Raw genomic sequence first — 26,011 nt, forward strand, 5'->3', positions numbered from 1 at the left:
CTATGATGGCCAGTTGTCTGGACTCTTATGACTCAAGCCACTTTATATTGCATGATTGTACTCAGGATTACCTAACCACCTACCCCAGACCCATCCACCCTCCCTCCCCTTCCCACCCAGGCAGAGGGACTCTAAGTCGGCTCTTCGTGAAGCAATGAACAAATCATGATGTACTTCAGAATTTGTTCAAAACCACACTTCTCACCTTATGGAAGATAGTTTGCAGATAATTCCAAACATACAAAAAGGCCCTTTGTCTTCTTTGGGTATCAAGGGCAGACGTGCCTACCTTAGCATCAAGGCATATAATCTATTTCTCCAATACCAAAAAAAAGGGAGGCACATCTTGCATCCAATGATTAAGTATACAGTTCTTCCCCAAATGCATAGGCCTTGCTAAGAAATAAATATGAAGCTTTATCAAGAATCCCATAAGCCTCCCATTAGGCAACAGAACTCACTTCCAAGAAAAAAATTATACGTTGGCCAAAAATATTCCCCAAGTATCTATGAATCGCCCTCCAAAAGGCCTGAATACCACTGCATCTACAAAACTATGAAATAAGGATTGTCTCCCCTGCTGACACTTGGAACACTATGCAGTAGGCACCCATCCTGCCTTAGAGGCCTGTAGTTGTGATATATATGCTCTATGAAGTATTTGGTATTGACTGTTCTGAGTTCAGTGCTGAAAACCTGCTTTGGGATAGCTTTTATCAATTTAGGAAAGTCCACCCCCTTCAAGCCATACCCAAGGTCTTTTCTCCATGCTTCTTTAAGAGGACCATGCTCCTATGGAGGAAAGAGAGAAACCAAAGCTTTCTGCAGGCCAGATTCTGAGACTTGTATAAATTTGTCCCCTTTTAAAAAGTCCTGGAGCTTCTGACCTAAACCGGTTTACAAAGCCGACCTAAACTTGTGTAATAATTATGCAACTGCAGAAAAAGATTTTGAGCTTTGAGGAAGTTGAGGAGTGCATACTGCAAGTTATGGTATAGCTGGTTTTAGCTAGGGTTATTTTACCACCAGCAGCATCAGGTCTCAAAATTGAGGTCCAATTCTCTAGGGCTGCAGGTTAAAGGGCCGGTCGGATCTGTCAAACCCACCCCCCATGAGTATCTCTATCTCCGATCCTCACCTGACCCCCACCCCAACCTCCCAATCCTTACTCAAACTTCCCCTGATCATCAACCCCGTAAGCACCCAACATCCAAAAGAAACTCCCTGAACCTCTTGGGCCTAGCTTAACAGGACCCTGGTGCTGTAGTGATTCCTCAGGTGGGAGTGATCCCCAATTGTTCCTGCCCTTTCCAGCACCTTCATTCAGTATGGCACCCCTAGTGATAGCCTTGTGGTAGTATTGCTAGGGGTGCCATATAGAATGAGGGTGCTGCCAGAGAAACCACTAGATCACCAGGGACCTGTAGGCCCAAGCATTTGGGGGAGGGGGAGAGATTATTTAATTTATTTACAGAGACTTGATATACTGCAAACACCAACAATATGACTTCTAAGCAGTTTATAAAACAATAATAAACTGCTAGAAGAGAAGTGGAGAGATTAGTGGTGAGCAGAATAGGCAAGACTGAAAAGATGGCTTTTCAAAGCAGATACTTATAGTAAGCGGGTTCAGAGCAAAGGTGGGCAGGCAGCATGTTCCAGAGTTTGGGACAAATATAACTAATAGCAGAGGCATGAGTAGATTCAAGTCTTATGACAGAGGGGGAGGGAGTTGGAGAAAACCAGTGGGAGGTGGAGTGCACATTGGAGGGAGGGGGGGAGTTGATGATCAGGGGGAGTTTGAGTGAGGATTGGAGGATGGGGTCTTGTGCAAGGTTGTGTGTGTGTGGGGGGGGGGGGGGGGGATTGTGTTTCATTGAGAAAGTTGGGGTTTGTGAGGGGATGCTCATGCAGGTAGATATGAGAGCTCCAACCAGCCCTTTAACCTTTAGTCCAGGAACATTGGGCTGAAGCTTTGAGATCCAATGCTGTCAGGCTGCTGGAATAGCAACTGTGATCCTTAGTGAACGTCTCATGTTTGTACCTTAAGGGGTCAAGCTACCATGAAAGAGTGACATTTTGAACCCACAACTTGCAGGAGCAACTGGGGATCACTTACTAGTAGACACCAAGGGCCTTCCTGTAAGAGCCATAATGGGATGGCAGGTGGACACCCTTGTTTAAGAGATCAAAAAGGGGTATTGATGTGTGTGTGGGGGGGGGGGGGGGGGGGGCGGACTGGAAAGAGGATTATTGACGTCTTTGGCTAGGTCTCAGGGGAGTAAGGGTATGGCTGCTATTGGGAGCAGTAAATTTCAAAAATTGCACTTATGTATAAGTAGGATATAAAAGTACTGTGTTTTTTATCCCCCTATGTGAAGCTTTTTATAATTGTTGCTCCTATGGGACATGAGGAGGCATGGACATGCATTCCTACACATCCTTACATGTATTTTATAAGAAGCTTTTCATTTGGCAGAGCCTTTGTAAAATACTGTGGGACTTTTCAACATCCCAACCTGAATGTCTTAATTACCCTCTCTGTATCCTTTCTAAAACAGGGCTATAAATCTAGCTGGTCAAATTTTGACAATTTCTAGGTAGAGAAATATCCAGTTGAATATGCCCCTGAAGATAACGGGCTAAAATTAGCTGGTTATCTTACCTATTCAATGAGTTTTTAAGTGTTCTCCACCAAATTTGTTTATGGCAGGTATATGATAGGTTTTAGTATTTTTATTTAAGTTGGCTAGCTTGTAGGTAGATGTGACACAATTTTGATTTGAAATGGAAGATAGATTTCAGCATAAATGATTGGAATACTGTTATTTTCGTACATACTTGTGCTAAATCAATGCAGCTCCTTATAGAATTATCTCCCATATGTTTAAGTGGTGCAACCCCCAAGAATACCTTAATCTCACCCTCTTTCCAGATGGATAATTTGGGACATATAACCATTTATACATTGCAAATTATCCATTCAGCCCCCAGGATTTTTTTTAAGTTAAAAAATAACCTTATATGCCAGGCACTGCCACTGCTGACTATGAGAGTGGTTTTGAGTACTGACCTCAATATTTTCACAAATTGACAACAAAAAAGAGATAACAAACAAGGGGATACCTTCTTGATTCTTATTTTCACGTGTTTCAGTTGTTTTGCTAGTAAACTGCACCAGCCTTTGGACTCTTGTTTTCTAGGGGGACCAAGGAGGATTAAAGATCTTACAGAACAAGTGGACAACTTTTCTCAAAGCTACATTGTTGTGTCGCATGCCTGAGTGGAATTATGTTTTCAATGTGGTTAATGATGTTTTTATTCTGAAATCACCAGACTTGGAAGAACCCTTGATTTATGGGGTCTTCACCACAAATTTGTAAGTAGTATTTTCACTATTGGGCTCATTTTCGAAAGAGAAGGGCGCCCATCTTTCGACACAAATCAGCAGATGGGTGTCTGTCTCCCAGGGTCGTCCAAATTGGCATAATCGAAAGCTGATTTTGGCCGTCCTCAACTGCTTTCCGTCGTGGGGATGACCAAATTTCCCGGGGGCTTGTCGGAAGCATAGTGAAGGCGGGACTGGGGCATGCTTAACACATAGGCATCCTCGGCCGATAATGGAAAAAAGAAGGGTGTCCCTGACGAGCACTTGGCTGACTTTACTTGGTCCATTTTTTCTTGTGACCAAGCCTCAAAAAGGTGCCCGAACTGACCAGATGACCACAGGAGGGCATCGTGGATGACTTCCCCTTACTCCCCCAATGGTCACTAACCCCCTCCCACCCATAAAAAATGTTAAAATATTTTTTCCAGCCTCTATGCCAGCCTCAAATATCACACCCAGCTCCTGCAGTATGCAGGTCCCTGGAGCAGTTTTAGTGTGTACTGCAGTGCACTTCAGGCAGCCAGGCCCATCCCCCCCTACCTTTTAAACTTGTGGTGGTAAATGTGAGCCCTACAAAACCTACCAGAAAACCACTGTAGGTGCCCCCCTTCATCCCTAAGGGCTATGGTAGTGGGGTACAGTTGTGGGGAGTGGGTTTTGGGGGGCTCAGCACACAAAGTAAGGGAGCTATGCACCTGGGAGCTTTTTCTGAAGTCCACTGCAGTGCCCTCTACGGTGCCCAGTTGGTGTCCTGGCATGTCAGGGGGACCAGTGCACTATGAATGCTGGCTCCTCCCATGACCAAAGGGCTTGGATTTGGTCGTTTCTAAGATGGGCGTCCTCGGGTTCCATTATTGCCGAAAATTGGGGACGACCATCTCTAGGGACGACCATCTCCAAGGTCGGCCTAAATGTGGAGATTTGGGCGTCCCCGACCGTATTATCGAAATGAAAGATGGCCACCCATCTTGTTTCGATAATATGGGTTTCCCCGCCCATTCGCAGGGCATCCTGTGAGGACGCCCTCAGGAAAACTTGGGCGCCCCGTTCGGTTATGCCCCTCTTTGTGTTCATCCAGTTAGCATAAAACAAATAAAAAAATAGTAAACAGAAACATGATTCTTTTATTCCCCTATTAAAGAAATAATATTGGTGTGTCAGCTGTATGTTCATACAGTATGTCGTCAGTGGAAAAAGTTTTTGCTGAAGGACATTACATGAAAGAAGTTGCAGTTGAAGAATGGTACACAAAGTGGGTGCGAGACAATGGAGAGATCCCTAAACCTCGACCTGGAGCGGTAAGTGGAACAGAAATATGAGTTAAGAATTCTATTTGTCCTCTACCATGGGGCTGCGGTATTATCATCATTAGTTTTATCATTGCCATTGTCATTATCACTTATATATAGTGCTACAAGGTGTATGTAATTCTTTATAGAGACACATAACAGACAAGGGGTAAAAGTGATGGAAACTCTTGATAGCAGTGATTTGTGTATTTTATTTATTTGTTTGGTTATGTTTTCTTGATATACCAGTGATTACACAATTGTACTTCTCTGTAGTTTATAATTTTTTTAGAAACAGAAAAAGATATTACAATAATTATATAATATAGTGATGGAAAAGCAGCAGAAAAGCCAGACATAAGACAAGGGATGGGGCAAAAGTACACATACGGGTCAGGGACATAGAAAGAGGGGGAAAGGCCAGGTATATCAGTAGCACATTGTGAGAAATTAAAGACTTACTTTGGTGTATCATCCAAACTAGTAGAGTAGCCACGGGGAGGGGGGGGGGGCTCGGGGGCTTGGGTCCCCCACTTCGTGCTCAGGCCCACTCCAACACTGGTATCCAATACTCAACTGGCAGGGGTGCTAAAGCCCCACCAGCTGAAGAGTTTCCCTGTCGGAGCCCTGTCCATTCTGCCTCAGCAAGAGGAAGTCAGCAAGTTGCTCTAGCGGCTGCTGCCGGCACATCTGTGTGTACTCAGTTCATGTATTTGAACTGAGCATGCACAGAAGTGCTGGCATCAGAGGCTGGAGCAGCGTGCCTACTTCCCCTAGACAGCAGGGCCAGGGCAGGGCTTCTGTGGGTGGTGGCGAAACAGCCAGTGATGGCATTGATGGTAGCAGGGGGAGGGGGCACAGCCATGGCAGTAACAGCAGTGGGGGGAGAATGAGAGGAAATGCTTGGCCCCTCCATGGCTAACTTGAGCTGAAAAAGCCATGTCTTAACAGATTTTCTAAACAGGGGGAAAAAAAAGGTTCTCTGCGAATATTAATATGGGGGATATTTCCAAAGGTGGGGTCCAAGGTAAGAGAAAGCAGTATCATTGGAGTCATCCAAGTCTTAAATGTAATGGGATTGAAGGGTAAGGACTGCAGCTTGGGATGTGAAGGGAGTGAGAAGGTGTGGACAGGATTCAAGATCAGTTATATTGTTAGGGTCATATGGGGAGAGACCCTTATAAACCACACAGGGAATCTTAAACGTAAGCCTAGCAGTGACTGGTAACCAGTGTTCAGAAAGCAGTAACATAATCACAATAACAAGCATACAATAGCATCTTCACAGAAGTAGATTTGACTAGTTGAAGGCATGTAAGTGAACTTAGAGGGAGGCCATTATATAGGGAATTACAATAGTCTAGCCAAGAAATTACTAAGACCAGCATGTGTCCTGAGGTGATGAGGTGACAAAGAAGGCCTGGTCGATTAAATCTGGAGCAGAGCCAAAAAAGAGAATTGGACAGGGGAGGAAGTGACATCACCGACCTGAATGGCAGCTTGAAGATGGAGCTCCCAACTTTCTGCTACCTATTAGCTACCACTGCTAATTCACCAATTTAAGCAGAGGGAGAGAGAAATTGCTTTTGGCGATGGAAGCGCCCTGCTCTAAGGTGGTTGATTTACACACTTATGCATTTCAGCAGAGGTCAGCGACCTGGGCCTGGACCGAGAGTATCCTGGCGGAAATGCAACGGAGAAGCAACAGCCACTGCTGGGAGAACTCCCGCTTGCTGACTCCCGGCACATACCATCCTCACAACAGGATTCAATGGCAACAATTTGCACCTGTCTTCAAGAGATTAAAGTAGATCTTAAAGCTGTTCACCAGGAGCTAGGGGCGCTGGGGGCGGATCTCCACGGTGAAATTGCGGAGTTAGGACAATGTGTGGCTGAAGTGGAAGCAGGCCTGGAGGAGCACATGGAAGTGCTTCACGAGATGGAACAAAGGCTGAATGATCAAAAAAGAGAAACCAGGTACTTATTGGACAAAGTGGAAGACCTTGAAAACAGGAGCCGCTGCTCCAACATACGGATCCGGGGACTGCCAGAGCTTCCGGAATACACGGACTGTGAATCGGTGGTACAGCGTATTGCTGCCACTATATTCTCAGAACCCATCCACCCTCGGCAACCCTTTTCTATTCATATTGAACGAGCGCATCGAGCCTTGGGGACTAGAAGACCTAACGTGCCTAAGGTTATGTGGTGTGCTTCACTGAATTTAAAACAAAAGAAGTAGTGATGACTAAAGTGAGGGCGGCTACACCTCTTGTGTGGGATACTTACCCGATAGAGATTTATCAAGACCTCTCAACCACCACTCTTAAAAGGAGGAGTGAATTACAACCCCTAACTCACCAGTTGTGGGAGGAGGGAATTCGCTACAAGTGACAACACCCTTTTGCACTGGTATTCTATAAGGAGGGTAAGCTGCGTCGAGTTGGCTCGCTAGAGGAGGCACAAGAATTTTTTCCTGTGCACGATGAGGGTGAACTGTCACACAAGACCTCCATGCCTGACTGTAAGAAACCTGAACATCTGAAATGGCAGCGAATATCCCATGGTAAGGGTCGACTCGGGAGACAAACAACTGGGAAGCAGCTACCCTCCCCACAGCGCCCAGGTTGAAGTGCCTGCTCCATTGCACTTTGGATATTTTGGATATTTGGACACTACTCACCAGCGCTGACTCTTGATAGCCAGAGGTTGGATCTGCAGAGGCAATTATCTTGATAAGATTGGCTTGCAGATGGGAGACTCACTTCCTTCTCCTATGGGCATGACATGGTTAGAGATACTGCCATGTCTTAGCTGGCTTTGTGGAGGGACTGGGGAGGGGGATGGTGGGACTTGGGGTTTTGGCTTGGGAATCAGTGGTTGCTGTTCTGGCGTATTCGACATTATAAGATACATATCTGAATTTAAATGTGTTACTCTAAATGTCCACGGTCTCAATATTCCTGTGAAGCATCAACTGATGTTCAAAGAAATGCAGCGCCTGCGGGCTGATTTGATGCTAATTCAGGAAACGCATTTGAAGCCACAACATGAGAAATTGATAAGGTATAAACAATACCTTAATATCATGTTTGCTTCAAATCATTATGACACGAAATCCAGATGGGTTCTTATAGCTCTATCCACTGCTTTCCCATGGCAAGTTCATCAGGTTATCCCAGATAAGGAAGGTCACTATTTGCTAGTTAAATTAACTTTGGGAGGCACACTGTATACCTTACTATCTATATATGTTCCTAATAAAGATCAGGGGGCCTTTCTAGAAGGCTTAGAGCTGATGCTGCAGCGCTATGGGGAGGGATGTGTAGTGGTGGGAGGGGATTTTAATCTTACCATAGATCCACTCCTCAATAACTCAGCACAGAGGGTGCAATATGCAAAATGGAATAGGACTTTACTTAAAAGTTTTATGGCACGATGGGGTTTGGTGGACCTATGGTGCTTTACTCATTGTCGGGAGAGGGATTATACTTGCTTCTCTCCTAAGCATAACACATTCTCTAGGATAGACATGTGGATGGGAGATGGAGAACTTGTAACTGCTTCACAAGCGGTTACCAGTGAGATGCGCACCTGGTCAGATCAGTCCCCAGTGGTGATGATTCTTAAGATACTAGATGTGAAATCGGGCCCCAGATACTGGTGGATGAATGATGCCTTATTGCAAGATCACCAAAATGTGCTGACCTTGGAAAAGCATATTAAGGAATATTTGGAATTTAATGCCGGGAACATTGCACCCTTTACATTATGGGAAGGGCTAAACGTGGTTTTACGGGGACATATCATAGCCTTGTAGGCCCATCTTTACAAATCTAGGACTGCCCAAGAAAACGCCCTCTGAGATCAGATAACAATTTTAGAAAAACTACATGGGTGACCCATCTGATTTAAAGAGGGGTGACACCCTACATGAGCTTCGGGTACAGCTCAATGAAGTTCAGATAGCTGGGTTTTCTGCTCAACTACAACAAGTGCAACAGGAACATTTTGAATCTGGTGACTGGGCCAGTCCATTGAGCTGGCCGTTCATGTTTGCAGTGATGGTACGGATGGGAACCGGGAGGCGATACTTATCATGGATAAAATTGGTCTACAAAAATCCTCTAGCAACCCTGAGGGTTAACGGATCATACACCCGGCTGCTAGAGCTCCATAGGGGTACCCGACAGGGGTGTGCAGTTTCCTCATTACTCTTTGCTATTTCTATAGAGCCCCTGGCATACTTGATTTGGCAGGATCCAGAGATCAGGGGGATCATTAGGGGACACCGGGAACATAAAATTATGCTTTTTGTAGATGATGTCCTCTTGACTCTCATATGACCGGAGACATCTCTAAAACAGGTTATGGAAATTATTACGCAATATGGAGTGATGTCTGGCTTTAAGGTCAATATAACCAAGTCAGAGATCTTCAACTTGTCTCCCAGCAAAGGATAGCTCAGTTGAAGAGGGACCTTCCCTTTACGTGGGTGTCTGGATCCATTAAATACTTGGGGGTCCATGTTACACCCACTGTGGAAGGGCTGTATGCCGCCAACTTCCCCAAGAAGCTCTCACAGTTGTTTGCTGAACTGGATAAGTGGGAAGGACTAACCATATCATGACTGGGTCGTATTCATGTGATAAAGGTAATGCTGTTGTCAAAACTGTTGTACTTATTCTTGGCTCTCCCACTCCCGATCCCTTGCTGACTGTTTGAAAAACTCAATCGGAAACTTTTTGCCTTTATATGGCGAAAATGTCCACCATGGGTGCTGCGATCTGTGCTTTTTCAAATGATCACTAGGGGGGAATAGAATTCCCAGTCTTTATTTGTATTATCAAGCGGCGCAACTTAAGATATTATCAGATTGGACCCCCTTTGCATCCAAAAAATGGCTTTATTGGGAGAGGGCATGGGTGGGCACCCACTCTATTGGGGATGTCTATTGGGGAGTGATCTGTTGTCTATCATTCGAAGGGTGTTGATAGGGATTGGCCACCTGCTGTCCACATGGTACTCCATACAAAAGAAATTTTTTGCAGATTGCAAGTATTATTTACAGACAGCCCTCTGCTGGGCCCCTGGATTCCCCTCTGGATCCAGTGATCCAGTTTATAAAAGATGGGCCTCCAATGGCTTTTGTATAGTTTGGGACAATTTTGGGACGATGGGAGGATATACAATTTCAAGGAACTGCAAGAGGAGTATGGGTTGGAAGGAAAGGAACTCATTCACTATTGGCTGGTGTGGGACTTCATTCACAAAAGAGCTCGGGAGGAATTGGGCATAGTAGAAACAACATTAGAACAGGTGCTCCGGGGTGGGGAAGGAAGGGGTAGCGTTTCTCGCCTTTACTTAGCCTTGCTATCATACAATAACCCCCAACTCTGCTATACTTGTCAATGGGAGGATGCACTACAAACATCCTTTCACCCGGATACCTAGGAAAAGGGCTACCGATACCTGTTGAAGCCTTCAGTGGCTCAATGTATCTCTGAGAATGTCTTTAAAATATTGTATTGGTGGTATTATACCCCAGAGCGCTCACATAAAATATACTCGCAGGTTTCTGCTGACTGCTGTTGAAAATGTGGTGATAGAGGAACTTTTTTGCATATTTGGTGGACTTGTCCAGTAGCTCAGTCCTACTGGACATCAGTGTTGCAGTTGGTACAACAAGGCTTACAACAACAGTACCCATGTAAAGTGGAATATTGCCTACTACACTTCAAGCCTCCGGAGATAACTGTGCTCCAACATAAGCTGGCAATACATTTTTTCACAGCAGCAAAACTAGCCTTGGCCCATTCCTGGAAGCAACAGATGCTACCATCTATGCAACCTATTTTTCATAAAGTGGACTTTCTATTTCAAATGTCTAAACTTACAGCTATTAGATGTAGTCGTTTGATGTCATGTAATAAGCTTTGGCAAAAATATGAACAGTGGAAATCTCAATCACCAACACCACCTTGATTCCAGAGGGAGGGGAGGGAAGGGTGGGGTGAGAAGGAGGATGATGGGAGTAATACCATGTTTATGTATAGTTTTGTATTTGAATGTGATGGCAAATGATGCTAATTGTAATTTGAGGCTTTTACTATTAATAAAAGTTTTTTTGAAACAAAAAAAAAAAGAGAATTGGACTATATTTTAACCCAATATATTTAACTACACATTTACATTTAACTACACATTTACATGGATAGTTGAGGTAGAAAGATGCCCCCTATTGTCAAAGTTTCCATTCTTAGAGCCAAAAAAGCCTTCCTCCTTTCTTGTGTTTTGTAACATCAGGAAACATCCAAATTTTTTTACCATAGAACAAAGTTTGTAGATTTTGAAGGGATAAACGCTTCATCGCTTCCAAGTCTTGCTCGAATACAAATGAGACCAATAAAATCACTCTTTTAGAATCTTCAGACAATGATGCTTCTAATAATTCAGGTATATTCAATAAATATAAATCCCGTTGCCAGAATGCTGTTGCTGTGGAGTTCCTTTTCCTTACGTGGCCTGAGTTAATCTCTAAAAATGGTCCGCTATTCTCTTGATCCAGAGAAACCCACTAAGTCATGTAAAGCAAGGGGTTCTAACCTTCGAGTGCACTTCAAGAACACTTGTGAGACTGCCCAAGCTATCAAGGGCATGCACATTCGCAAAGCTACCAAGTATCTAAAGGATGTGACCTTAAAGAAGCAGTGTTCCCTTTTGATGTTACAATGGAGGCTTTGGCAGGTGTGCCCAGGCCAAAAAGTGGGGCTGGACACAGGGACGCTGGCCTAAAAGAGTGCAGATTTCCTGTGTAAATTGTAAAGGCCCTCTTTCCGCCCCGGGATTACCCTTTTCCAGTGACAAAGGGTCTCCGTTTGCACTATCTGTTGGGCTGTCTGCCTAAATTCTCTTGATATTCCATCCCAGGGATATTTCTGCTGTACAAGTAACTCTAAGATAAGGCCCATGATCATGGTCTTATGTCTATCAGGGTCTAAATGAATCCTTGGTTATCTGTGTACCCAAATGTATGTTATTAAAATGTAACAGTATTTTGTACACAGAATGAGTGTCAGGTGTGTATGTAGATTAGTTTGTAGAATAAATGGGAAATGAAGAATAGATAGAAATTAAGACAAACATAGTTTCAGGAATAGAAGTACATTTTATTTCTTACCCAAAGACAAGTCTTCAAGTTGGTACAAATCACAGAATCAGTTGGACAGCTGTTAGGTACAGAAGTTGGACAGATTCTGGATATAACCGGACAGAGCTTTCGCTGCTTCCAAGGTGTCGGGGAAGGACTCCGAAATTAAGCCAAATTCTCCCTTCTTTTATACCCACAGATCTCAATAGAAGTCTATTGTGAAGTACATTTTTTTCTAATATTTCTCAATTTCTGAGATCATATTTTCCTATCCGGCCACCTGTTCCTCTGTACCCAACTCTTTCCGTTCTAGCTATTGCAAGTTATTTCGCAATTTCCTCTTTTGTCAACATGTTTTTCTCTTCTGCCAGAACATCTTATTTTTAGCATATCAGTTTCACTTCCTCTTTTTCTATTATCTAAGTTTCATCTTATAGAAAGAAAAACTCCATTTTAATAAGTGCTACATTCAATTTGTACCTGATTTTGTTAAGACTCATCTATAAGGCCATTAGTAGGTTATCAGGCCTAGGCAGTGCTTTTCAGCTGTACAAAGCTATTCCAGTGGATATATCTTAACTGGAACGCATATTAACTTGGAGGAAAAGCACGTCCTTGCTCAGCCAGTCATAGATTTTTTAAACCTAGCTGGTATTTTTACAGCCTGAGTCCTAAAATCTGGCCTTCCACCCTTCCGGTGGGCATCCAGTGAGGGCCTCTTGCTGTAGTATAATTATACATTCCCCACTTGTCACCCCCTCTGGAGAGGGGTGACACAAAGCTCGTCAAGCTTGTCATCATCCATTCCAGAAGGTGGTAAGCTATCAAACGAGAGGGGGAGTTTTGGTCTTACCAATTGTTAGAAGGTATGGTGCAAGATAGGAAACTTCATTCTTAGGTGATATATTATTTGGGCATATGGAATTCCCTTTATATTACCCAACCCCTTGGGCCTTAATCTTGATGTTACCCCTCTTGAGGTAATAGCAATTTCAGGTGGATCATACTAATAAACACTTTCAGGTCTTTCTATGGCTTCTGTTGTATCTGTTGCATAGTGCATGGGGAGATAATCTAATGTATGTATCTCAGTGGTCCTCGGAAGGAATAGTGGTTTTGATTAAGCATTGTTATGGGCTCAACAAATATATGGTTAGTACTTTGATTGCAGGCTTTTTTTAGGTTGTAAGTATTCAGAATCCTTAAACAAGTATGAGGTTGTCTTATACAGCAAAAAAGGGTCAATCCTAGGAAAATTTATATTAACAAAGGTCATGCATGGATTTTGACATATGCATAATGACCTGGAAGTATGGGAAGCATTTTATATATCCGTTACCCCTCTTGGAGCTTAGTCAAACCTACAGAAAGACATGCAACTTAAGTAAGCTTAAATAAGCCTACACCAAAGTTAAACAATTGCATAACTGGTTGATACTAACAGGGTTTACACCTACATTATGATATCATAGTCAGTATTAGGGTTTGATGTTACCCTTGTATCTGAGCAATATCAACTTCAATTTAAATTACATAAACAGAAATAACGGGGAAACTCTTAGAAAAACAATTAGAACATTAAAGGAAATAATAGGAAAATAAAAATAAAACCTTTTCAATATATAGACAGGATTACTGCTAAACTAAAAATAAAACAAAATATGAATCTATAATGTCCATAAACAGCAACAGTAATTCTCAAATTAAGTATCAGTTCTAAAGTCTCTTTCATCGATCATGGTTGAGGTGGTGGAAGCGCTGAAGAATCTGGACGGAGATCTGGAAGATCTAACAGGGCTGGATTTTCAGGCTGGCCTGCTGAAGGAAGTGGCCGGTCTTGAGATGGTTAGGCTGGTAACATCTGGTTCTGCGGCTGAGTAAACACGTATATCTTTCACATGGACCCAAGATTTGTGGTCCAGTAGTTTGCAAGGTGTAAAGATTATTGCCACAACCTTGGGGGATCTAACATCATTTGGGCCTGGATAGATCTTGAAGACGTACTTGTGGTGTACAAACTTGGATCTTTCCATGTCTTTATTCTAGGCATGCACAATCATAATCAGGCCATCAAGAGTCAGAGGCTGGCAAAGGAATAAGCAAAATAACTGTATGCCTGAATGATACATTGCTATATCTTGGTGGGCATAATCAGTGTGAATTGATTAAGCAAAAATAATATATAAATGTCAAGAGAAATGAAAGACAATGTAAACATGGAGAAAACAGTGCTAATTAAGTGCAAAAGCAAAAGCGAAACCATAAGGGTTCAATAATGAAAAGTCAATTTACATAAATGGCAATAGTATATATAAAATTATATCTCCTGTTTGGTAGGGATCAGAGCTTCAACTTCAACCCTCTTAATACTAGGAATTGGGATTTGCATAATATATCCCCACTTCTGGCTTGCATAATGTGCGAGACAGATTGGTAATTTTTACATGATCAAATAACAATGGTTAAGTATATGGAACAAAAAAAATACAAAAACTAACAATAAAAATTTAGAGATGATGGTTAATGTTCAAGTTATTGATGTATGGAGGGCAATGTGTTGCAATCTATCGCCAATAGATATGGAATCTTCACCCGCGATGACTACCATTCACCAAGGGTTGGGCCCTCAGCTGCAGGAGGCCAGCAGGACTTACGAGCTAGATGATTTAGAAAGAAGGGTAGAGGCCAAAGCTTCTTGCAACTCCAGTAAGTGGAGAGCCTGTCTCTTTTGCTCATGGACCAATTGATGCATATGTTGAAACTCACGCTCAACAATGTCTCGTATCTCACACCGGGTAATGTTGGGGTCTGTGCATCTGTCCTTTAATTTAGCGATTCTTTGCTGCAACATAGCCTTCAGATCAGATATATTATCGGGTAGCTCTTCTTTGCTAGAAGTCGTCTCCTCGGTGAGGGACGTCAATGGAATTCCTGTATCCATCTGGGGAAAGGCAAAACTAAAACAGACCAGTAGTGCCATTTATGTGGTAAACTTATTGAATGAAGTCATAATGCTAGGAGGCGGGTCGTTGGTATAAATGGGGGCCAGGAAGGAGGCATGGTAAGAAACAAAGCATCGAGAATGAAAAAATTAAAAAAATTAAAAAAATTAAAAAAAAAGCACCCTGAAGGGTGTAAGATAAAAATAGGCTTAATAAAAAAAAATAAAACAAAATATGATACATCTGAATTGCAGCAAGGCATATTCAGATGGCAATGCAAGAAAAAGGTTCCTCGAAAAAGACAAATGGAAGAAAAAAACATTAAAAAGTGCAGCCACTTGATTGACCTTCACATAGAGTTTAAGTAACCCTTTTCAATCAGTCAAAGAAGTAGAGAGAAGCATATCGCTTCAAGACAAAACCACCACGTGGCAAGAGTTAGTTGAAGCAAGGTGTTAGTTAAATACACAAAGCATAAAGTCCAGGACCGCTGCACACAAATAGTTTTATACCAGTTTTTCTCACAATCACTCACAGTGAAAGACAGAGAGATAAAAAGAGCAATAGTTGGCATTCCAGGGGTTATTGTGATAACCTGTTTTAAATAGAAAGGAATCAGAAAGTGGAGCGCATAATTTTCCCTATTTATGTCTGAAAGCGTCACCAATTCTCTGTTCAAGAATACTACAAAATCTATGAGCAACGCAAAATGCTCCCCCAAATGGCCAGTTCAAGGGAACATTTCTCGCATTTATTCCATATAACGGATAATGGTTATTAAATATTTTTTCTTTCTTAGACAAGGAAATAATGAAAAGCTTTCAGATATCACACATACCGTAAAGAGATATCAAAAATGAAGGCTTTATATTCATGAAAAAACTAAAGAAGTGATTGTCACATCAATTTAAACAGCGTAACAGTTAAAGCAGAAAACATTTTAACAATGAGCAATACACAGCTTTTATTTAAAAGGGATCCCGTATAAAGTAAAATGGCATAAATAAGTCAGTTCAGGTATATATAAAAAAACATAAACATAAAATGAACACCCTCTGGGGATCGCTCATCCCTGCAGTTGATAAGAACTCCCCAGGGAAGGTATGCATAAAAGCAAATAAAGAACTTGCTGACTTAGTTAGGTCATTTGTATGGTACCATAAATATACACATGCAATTCAACCTAGAGTAATATAAAATAAAGACATGTTACCTGTAATAGAAACAGAAACATCACACCAATACATATACAGAGAAATGGTTTCTGGATACTAAATGAGGAGCTGAGTAGTATGAGTAACTGAGAGCAACAAAATCAAATCGGGTTCGGGGTAACGCCTAGTCATTATGGGGTGGGTAATATTGATCCCTAGGTCTGTTCCGTGGTGGTTGTGGACATTTACGTGCGTAATGTCCGTATTGGTAACAGCGATAACATTGGACATCTGGGTAGCGATCAGGACTAGGGCCAGAATGGTAGTCTCTAGGTCGTATATTAGTGATGGGTGGGCCTTTTTCAGGTTGAGACCCGGCGGCCCGATTATCAGGGTAATCATTCCTACAGTCTTGGCGATGTGGGTTATCTAGCGAGGGGAGGTCACTCGGTCGCCTGCGGTCTCTCTGTGGCTGTCGTATCTGCATCCGAGAGACACGTAGCGATGGGGAGTCTGAAGGAGGTTGACGGTATTGACTATGAGGACAGTGCCGGCATGGACATTCCAATTGGAAACAACGGTTGCACTGTACTTCAGCTCGGTGGCTGGGAGTAGGCTGAGAGCGATAATCCCGGCGCTGATTATTAGCACTAGGAGCATTAGATTTATGTGGAATGGGTGAATCGGCTCTTGCAGGGGGCCGTCTACTAGGCCGCGGATTAAGATTGACCTCACTAGGTATTACTAACGATGTCAGATCGACAGTGTCTGGGATCACGTAATCAGTGATAGTCGATACCCATCTACTGAGGATCTGATAGTGGAGATGACGGGTGGAATCGGGTGTGTATGTGTAAATAAAGTTTAATAACCTTTGCAGAGTTTTGGTATTGAAGGTGCCCTTACGGGGCCACGAGAGTCCAGGCTGAAACTTATTCCAGGAATGCCATATTTGGCAAAACTTTATAAGATTTATGTGGTCTCCTGGGAAGTGATTTATCACTCTCTCAAGAGGCAGCATAATGAATTGGGTACCAGAACTCTGGTATGGTAGAACACCGATATCTGGGTTGTGTCAAATAGTATTGGCAAATCTAGTCTTATAAAACACCTATATCACTACTATCTGTTACTATTATCTCCACAAAAAAATCCGAATATACAATTGCCAATAGAAATCCGACTATGAATACAACTAAAAATCACCAACTCCGTAGATTATCACAACTAACGTGACAATGAACTACAGATGCACGGAGGAAATCCGAAAGGTCACTCCTACGTCTCGCTGGGTGATACCTTAACGGCACACCCCCACTACTGTGTTACCCTTGCGCTGGGTAGACAGATAGATATAAGGCGGGGGACACCGCACCGCGCAAAATCTATGCTAAAGGACTCAAATGTCTGTTTCGTCATTCCCTAACTACTCTAACCATGCTCGCTAAATTCCCTAATTTATGACGAAATCTGGGTTAGTACCTAAGCTATATCCAAGTATTTACATGTCCCTAAAACTATGTTTGTGTTAGTACCCTAGCTGTATCTAAACCTCTAACAATCCCTAACTAGGCACTGTCACCTACCAAACGGACAACACAAGAATTTGCCCCTCAGCAAGTGGAAGCTTCGCAGAGCATCAGTCCCTGAACTCTATCTAACTGTTTCTACACTATATCAAACATCTTATGTATCTTCTGTAATAACTCCAAAAAACCTCTTATGTATCTTCAGTAATAAATCCAATAACTCTTACGTATCTTTCATAACTCAAATAACTTTTAATGTCTAGACCTTATGTAGTCTGTCCAAAGAAATAAGAACTCACTCCACCATCAAAGTACTTGTACAAGATTTAACTACTCACAAAATGGATGGTAAAGGGATCCCCATAATTCGGAGAGACAGAGAACTAACATTTGCTCACAGCCCAATATAAGCGTTAAAATTAGTAAAAGTATTAAAGAAAAAAAAGTCTGAAGAGTAGGGATTAAACATAGTCAAGAGCCCCATAAACGCATCATTGACCTATACACACCCCCAGTTAACGTTCCTAAGTGTCCTAGACTCAGAAATCCAGGATATACCCTGCCGGATTTAGGACAGGCACCCTCCCGACTAAACTCTAGATCAGTAGTTAAACCCAAGCAACTGATCGACACCAGCTATAAGTATATCCAAGGGGGCCAAATATACCAGTTACGCAAAATCAAACACCTCACTAGAGGACACCTTAAAACAGGTGTATATTCCAAAATCTATATTTTTAGTTACTGTCACCCCAACCACGGTTAACCTGCTTATGGCAGATATTAGTCCCAATATGGGGTGTTTTACCGCAATCCCAGCCAGTACCAGTAATTGTCAATTGTTCTAACTTATTGCAAGATAAAGATATAGAAAGAGAAAAGGTATAGAGTATAGGGAATTGGGGTAAAAATTTCCCAATTTTAAATTACAAAATGTAAACAAGGACCTGGCAATAATCTCCAGCCTGGAACAGCAGAGCCTGGCATCAAGTCTGTATATTTACATATATGAGGGACGAACTGTAGGGCACCTTAAGGGCGGCAGCCGATTCTGAAGACTTTAAGGATCCAGCTGCGAAATAAAAATAAAGTGCACATATTATATGGTAAAAATAGGGCCTACCTAATTTGTAATGTAAGGCAGATAATAAAGTGTAAAGTTATGTTGGGAGCTGTGTATGGAAACAAAATATAGACTTTAAACAAAACATGATACTTCTACATACTATAATAAGAGTAACAGGGGATAACCATATGTGTTACTGAAACACCGATTTAAACAAAAGGCAAGAAAGGTATTGTAACATGTGTAGTCCAGAGCTATACCCCTAGAATAAATGAAATAAAGGTAAATACATATTAAATGCTTTTGGGGCGGGTACCGGATAGGTTGAAAGTAGCATCTAAACAGGAAAATATAAGAGAAGCATATATTATAATAAATTCTCAAACAGGACGCCAAAATCGTGGTGCAAAGATGACAAGTTAATACCCATAAGTATGACAAATTAATACCCATACACTCAGAAAAGGAACTTAGTAAATAAAATAAACCCGAATGCGATGGCAGGAAGCTTTTGTGGCTAAACAGGTGAAAGGGGAAAAAAATCAAATTAAAACATGTGATTCTTACACCAAGAACTTCCAATGATACGGCATAAAACATACATACTAATCAGTGACTGAAATGATATGTCTAAACGATGACAAGCAGGACAGCTGCAGCATTAGAAGGAAAGAGAAGGTTGGGTTATAAAGAACCAACAGGAAATAACTGAAGAAGTTAAGCAACGCTGTATTCTCATGGCACGTAGCCATCATCTTCTCAACCGGAAAGGTAAAACATATTTTATATGCATATCTATTAAGGTAAAAGCAAAGAAATGCTTCTATATAGTACAGAATACTTCCACTATCATATAAGTTATATAAGGGGTTATCTAGCTCTTAATGTAACAATAAACCATTGTAATTTCAAGTAACTTTCTATGTTGGATCCGAGTTCACAATGCTGTCGAGTAAAAACAGAAAACGTGTTATAAAGACTTACACAATTTAATTCTTTATGGAACCATATTATTTAAAAGTGATGGTCATTCTCAGGACGTGGAAATATTCATTAGGAAACATTATAACATAAGTCATTACTGCAAGTGTTAAAAATAAGCCAGTCCAAGTTGTATGCACTCGGAGGATGAAAACCACAATGCAAGCGAGGAAGTGCAGTATTTCCTGTAGATAACGTTATAATATAGTCAGGCTCACCGATGATTAAAAAGTATTAAAAAGCATCCTGAAAAAAAACTAACACGATAGTACGGTGCTGGGGCTGTAACTTATATTTCTAAACTTATATTTCTTTTAAACGAGTACACCATTAAAACAGAGCACAAGAAACCAGAACTATATGAGTATCGGAAATCCAAAGCATACGAGAATCTTATCTAGAGGGTGAATAAGATCCTATCTAACGCAGCATAATACAAACAGTAAAATAGATAGTGCAAGCAATAGAAGCTGATGTGCGGGGACAGCATAGCCCCTAGCTTATAACGGGAGCAGGATATAATCTATATAGCGTCTAAACAGCAAACTGTAAAGGTATGTTTCCTAATTATGTCACAATAAATACCCATTTCAAACTACAAATTCAGGAAAACCTCAGCAATTATATATAAAGATTATGCACAGCTTGGGAGAAAGAAACATTGCCTGGCATCGTCAACAACAGGAAATATTAATATAAAAGTGAATTCAGAACCGATTACACAAGCTAGAAGGGACCAAAAGCAAATGTCAAAAAGGAAAATAAATGACAAACCTTAAGCATTATTAATTGAAAGTATAGCATTGTCCCAAAACAAATTGTAAATTAAAAGGGTGTGATAACAGCTAGTAAGAAAAATTACAACTGTAAAAGGAGAAGAAAAAGCATTAATCAGACCGGAAGATGGCCGTATAGTTTGACAGCCAGCCATAAGTTACAGTATAAAGCACTGACAATACATGAAGGAGAAGAGCATGCTTCTGAAGTCCAAATAGAGTAGAAAAACAAGTCACAGAGCCAGGGGACAGGAGAATACTGTATAATGGACAAGAGACCTTTTGCAAGGAGAAAGTATAGGTGGAAGTGAGATAAATTTAACAGTCTTACAACCGAGACTGTGACAGGAGAGAGTGAGTACAGAAAAAAAGTGGCATATTCACTCAGAGAAGCAGTAACAATGAGAGCTTAAGGCAGACAACTGTCAGGATTAGTGCAGGACTTTTGGGACTTTTAGCAAAGACAAAATACAAAGGTATATAGTGAGTATGACAGAAAGGTTCCGAAAGTGGCAGAGACGGGGTCTATGCAGCATAAATTAAACCCGGAAGCATCAAAAGTGGCTACGGGGAAACTATGCACTTATAAATTGAGAAGGCAAAGATACAATAGAAATTATCTGTGGTTTCCTGTGGTTTCCAGTGGCTATAGAATTATTCAAAGTCAGATCAAGACTAGCAACCATTTGGAAAAAGCACATAAGTTAATGTTTTGTCCGTTTCCAGCTGTACGGCTGAAATGCTTTTACAGCTCTGAATATGGTTCCTTAATAAGGCTGTGTTATAACAACAGTTTTAGTTAGTAATAGAAACTTGCATGTTCCTGTTTGACAGAAAGGCTGTTGCAAAGCAGGTTAGAAAAGCAAATTAAAACGTGTCATTCTTTCATCATAAGCCTCAAGTTTACAGTATATAACATATTGAATCAAGCAGTCCAAATACAATGCTTAATGATTACGAACAGAACAGGCTCAGCATTTGAGGGAAGGGGGGGTGAAAAGTTACCGTTCTATCCATAGGCAGAAAACACATTTCTATGAATAAGATTCCGTTTCAGCATGGCTAGTACAGGAAGTCAGCACAGTCTGAGGAAACATTGTGGTTAAGAGACTGCTTCTGGAAAGTACAGCTTTTAATATGATTTAGCAATAATACTGTAGAGAGTTTAAGAAGAACCAGAACATATTTCAAAAATCAAGGATATATACGGGTTTACAGAAAATTGTTATAAGGATTTAATGTTGATGTAGATGTTATAGGAAAAGGAAAATAAAAACCAGAAGGGAAGTGTGCTTCCTGTGCTTAATTTGAGTTTATTGCTCACTGCAAGCATCGGACATTACGACTACTGAAAATAGGACTATACAGCACATAAAAACTTGATGCTGGTATAATTAATCAGGATAGGATTTTATCTAATCAAACATATTGAAGTTCTTAGAAACTATTATGTAAGGAACCAGGGAGTTAATGTTTGAGGAAGTATGACAATTCTAACTACGTTGCTACTTTACTTGCTCAGATAGACCGCCGTAATCATTCTGTGTTCATATGAAAGCTGAAACTGTCAATTCTACACTTGATACGGCAGCTCCTTCAAAGCAAAAATTTTTAATGTCTTCTACTGTGTCTTTAAAATAACGGCAATCTAAATTTCATTACTACCAGCATATCGCTTGATTCTGTTAAGTAAGGGTTAATTTTTAGTTTCCGGACTAAGGCTTCCTAGACGATTACAACTGAATTTATGTGCTAAGAAGTATTTTGTTTTGGCATTCTCTTGAGCCTCCCTCTGTTATAGAAGCAGAACAATCAAACTTAGCACAATTTAAAACCATTTTTAGAAGGAAAATGCATTAAAAGGACAGACACTATAGCATTATAGAATTCGGTACCTTATCCAAAGGGTTAGAAAGCAAAGGTCTAGGGATGAACGGAAACTGTGACATAATCCTAAAGATATAAGCGAGGAAGTAGAGAGAAAGAGAGGCATTTGAGACAGCTGCATTTCTCTTAAGAGAGGTCTGGCCACCATCAAAATCTAAAAAGGAATTCATTACACGCATTTAGAAAAGGAGAAGCTAAAGATATAGAAAGATGGGACGGCAAATAGCAAACAAAAAATATAGGCAAATAGGGTTTTGTACAGGCGTTGGATAAAGATAGAGCGAGAGATCTCAGTCATAAAAAGCGGAGAACTTTAAAACAGCCGTAGAGAGGAAACAGGCTTTTCCTTCATCTATGGCGTACTGAGAAAAAAGGAAAAGCAGAGATAAAACGGGCATAAGTAACTAGAGAGCTGCACACCATAATCAGTGCTTCCAGCTGACGGTAAAAGCAAGTTATAAAAAGTCAAACAGAGTGAGGAGACATGCAAGAGGGTACAAGGAAATCAGAAAGACTAAATATTGGTGTAAGTTGCCAGAAACAGAATTAGAGAGCGTAAAAGGGGGAGGTTAAGTACCTCTCAGAGGGTTAAGTACGGCATACAGGAAATAGACCCAGATCTCGTGGACAACACTCTCCGTACAAGTTGGTGTCGCAGGAAAAAAGGAAAAAGCAGAAGCAGGGAAGTGGGGGCTGTCAGCTCTGAGGAGTGTGTGAAAAGTCACAAACAAAAATGATTTTAAAGAATAGGCATAGTGTTTCAAGGAATTTTAGAGGTGCAAACCAGGGTAAGACCAGCGAGTCAAAAATGACAATGACAAATGGGCTGCATAGATGCAGACAAAGAACAGATGACAAAACCAAGTACGGAGAAAGGAGCGGAGAAAGCATAGAGTGCACTGCAGGAGATGCGAAGGTTATAGAGTTCACTGACAGTAAGAGAAAAGTATAACGGAAGAGCAAGTGGCGAGGAGATAACCACAGGAAAAAGTGAAATCATAGAGAGTAGGAGCAAAAAAACTTAAATAAGGGACATGAAGGAACAGAAAGTAGATTCTGGGTAAGACGGAACAGAACTGTGTCTGGATCAGACTCAGCCCAAGATCTTCAGACATATAAGTACAGAGAAGACATAACAGAGAGAAAGCACTGCATCCCACGAATACAGGTGTATTGAGGGAAAGACAAAAAAGTTAAGAACAGAAAGGAGGCGGCGAAGGAACCGCACAAGGGAAAAGAACAGAGGAAGTCAGAAGGGCAAGTAGGGGAGGTCATAGGTAGAGACAATAGATGTGAGAGTAAAGGAAAACCGAGGAAAAAATGGGGAGGGAACAGAAACGCATCTGAAGCAGGCAGAACATCTGTAGTGAGCCAGAAAGCATACAGAGAACGAAGGGGTATAAAAGAGGAGAGAAGAGAACAGAAAAGAGAAAAAGAGAACGCGCAACCTCTAAGGATCGTTGAGCCAGAATGCTCGCATCAAGACCAATCCAAAGATTTGAGCGGGAAATAGACAGGCAGCAAACACGAGATCGGAGTCTCCTCGTCTCGTAGTAATGCACCAATCACGCAACAATCACACACTTACACGCATCTCGCAAATCAAAAAGATGGACAGGATAGAAGAAAGAACAGAGGAAGAAGGCAGAAAGATAGAAAGGGAACAGAGGAAGAAGGCAGAAAGATAGAAAAGTATTTGAGGGAGGGGTGAGAAAAAGAACGGACAGAATAATAGTGCCCAATACCCCTCAAGTGGGCAGTGTCCGTGAGAGGCAGACGGAGAGAAAGGAAGAGAAAAATAACGTAGACGGCAAGGAGATTAGGAATAGAAGGACAGTAGGAAAACATTGAACGCACAGATGAACATATCCCCACTTGCGTTCAAAAGGGCCGGCAAAAAGGTCAGCGTTATCAGCGATCGGGAGTCACCAAATGTAAATTGTAAAGGCCCTCTTTCCGCCCCGGGATTACCCTTTTCCAGTGACAAAGGGTCTCCGTTTGCACTATCTGTTGGGCTGTCTGCCTAAATTCTCTTGATATTCCATCCCAGGGATATTTCTGCTGTACAAGTAACTCTAAGATAAGGCCCATGATCATGGTCTTATGTCTATCAGGGTCTAAATGAATCCTTGGTTATCTGTGTACCCAAATGTATGTTATTAAAATGTAACAGTATTTTGTACACAGAATGAGTGTCAGGTGTGTATGTAGATTAGTTTGTAGAATAAATGGGAAATGAAGAATAGATAGAAATTAAGACAAACATAGTTTCAGGAATAGAAGTACATTTTATTTCTTACCCAAGACAAGTCTTCAAGTTGGTACAAATCACAGAATCAGTTGGACAGCTGTTAGGTACAGAAGTTGGACAGATTCTGGATATAACCGGACAGAGCTTTCGCTCCTTCCAAGGTGTCGGGGAAGGACTCCGAAATTAAGCCAAATTCTCCCTTCTTTTATACCCACAGATCTCAATAGAAGTCTATTGTGAAGTACATTTTTTTCTAATATTTCTCAATTTCTGAGATCATATTTTCCTATCCGGCCACCTGTTCCTCTGTACCCAACTCTTTCCGTTCTAGCTATTGCAAGTTATTTCGCAATTTCCTCTTTTGTCAACATGTTTTTCTCTTCTGCCAGAACATCTTATTTTTAGCATATCAGTTTCACTTCCTCTTTTTCTATTATCTAAGTTTCATCTTATAGAAAGAAAAACTCCATTTTAGTAAGTGCTACATTCAATTTGTACCTGATTTTGTTAAGACTCATCTATAAGGCCATTAGTAGGTTATCAGGCCTAGGCAGTGCTTTTCAGCTGTACAAAGCTATTCCAGTGGATATATCTTAACTGGAACGCATATTAACTTGGAGGAAAAGCACGTCCTTGCTCAGCCAGTCATAGATTTTTTAAACCTAGCTGGTATTTTTACAGCCTGAGTCCTAAAATCTGGCCTTCCACCCTTCCGGTGGGCATCCAGTGAGGGCCTCTTGCTGTAGTATAATTATACACCTGCTACACATGCTTTAAAATGCTGAAAGCAATGCTGAACTCAAGGGTCTCGATGTTGACTCCTTGGTCATTGAGCACATCCAGGTCAACAAGGCCCCTAAGATGCGTAGACGGACCTACCGTGCTCATGGCCGCATCAACCCATACATGAGCTCTCCCTGCCACATTGAGATGATTCTCACAGAGAGAGAACAGATTGTTCCCATGCCAGAGGAGGAAGTCACTTCACAAGAAAAAGATATCTCAGAAAACGCTGAAGAAGCAGAAGCTTATGCCCCAGGAGTAAATCCACATGTGTATATAAATAAAAGTAAAAAAACAACCAAAAAAAAAAACAGTGTCAGAACTCACTGTTTATGTGCTTTCATGTTACAATGTGAAACTTTTTTTAAATATCATTTTATTTACCTTATTTACCTAATATTCTTGAACCTTAATTGTAACAGTATGCTGAACCACTTACTTTGTCAATGATGATGATGCCATTGCAACATAATGTAAGCCACATTGAGCCTGCAAATGGGTGGGAAAATGTGGGATACAAATGCAGCAAAATACAAATACTTGGGCCCTAAAAGAGAGATAAGAGTCAAATATGACAGACAGGCAAAAGCCCTGAGGAACCCCTGTAGAAATATCAAAATCTGTGGAACAGTCAGAATATTTTATCTTTTATCTTTTATCACACAGAAACATCTATCTGAAAGAAAAGAGGAAAACCATTTAAAAACAACCCCATTCAAACTAATAGATTTGTCAATAGATCATGATAGAATGATCTACGGTATCAAATATAGATGATATATCTAGTATAACTAGGAGACAGTCAGCCTTATTTT

The 26,011-nt window shown here is 41.2% G+C and overlaps 1 protein-coding gene and 1 pseudogene across 1 annotated transcript in view; both read left to right on the forward strand.

Annotated features, from left to right (window-relative positions):
- LOC115463258 (semaphorin-4D-like) overlaps window positions 1-26,011 on the forward strand; it is an 85,240-nt gene that overhangs the window by 37,943 nt on the left and 21,286 nt on the right. Inside the window, exons 8-9 of the mRNA XM_030193612.1 lie at window positions 3,204-3,379; window positions 4,530-4,686. Of these exons, the coding sequence (XP_030049472.1) occupies window positions 3,204-3,379; window positions 4,530-4,686 (333 nt within the window). The remainder of the gene's footprint in view (window positions 1-3,203; window positions 3,380-4,529; window positions 4,687-26,011) is intronic.
- LOC115463260 lies at window positions 11,221-25,458 on the forward strand (annotated as a pseudogene).

The sequence above is a fragment of the Microcaecilia unicolor genome, chromosome 2 (genome assembly GCF_901765095.1).
Source record: "Microcaecilia unicolor chromosome 2, aMicUni1.1, whole genome shotgun sequence".
Taxonomy (NCBI): Eukaryota; Metazoa; Chordata; class Amphibia; order Gymnophiona; family Siphonopidae; genus Microcaecilia; species Microcaecilia unicolor.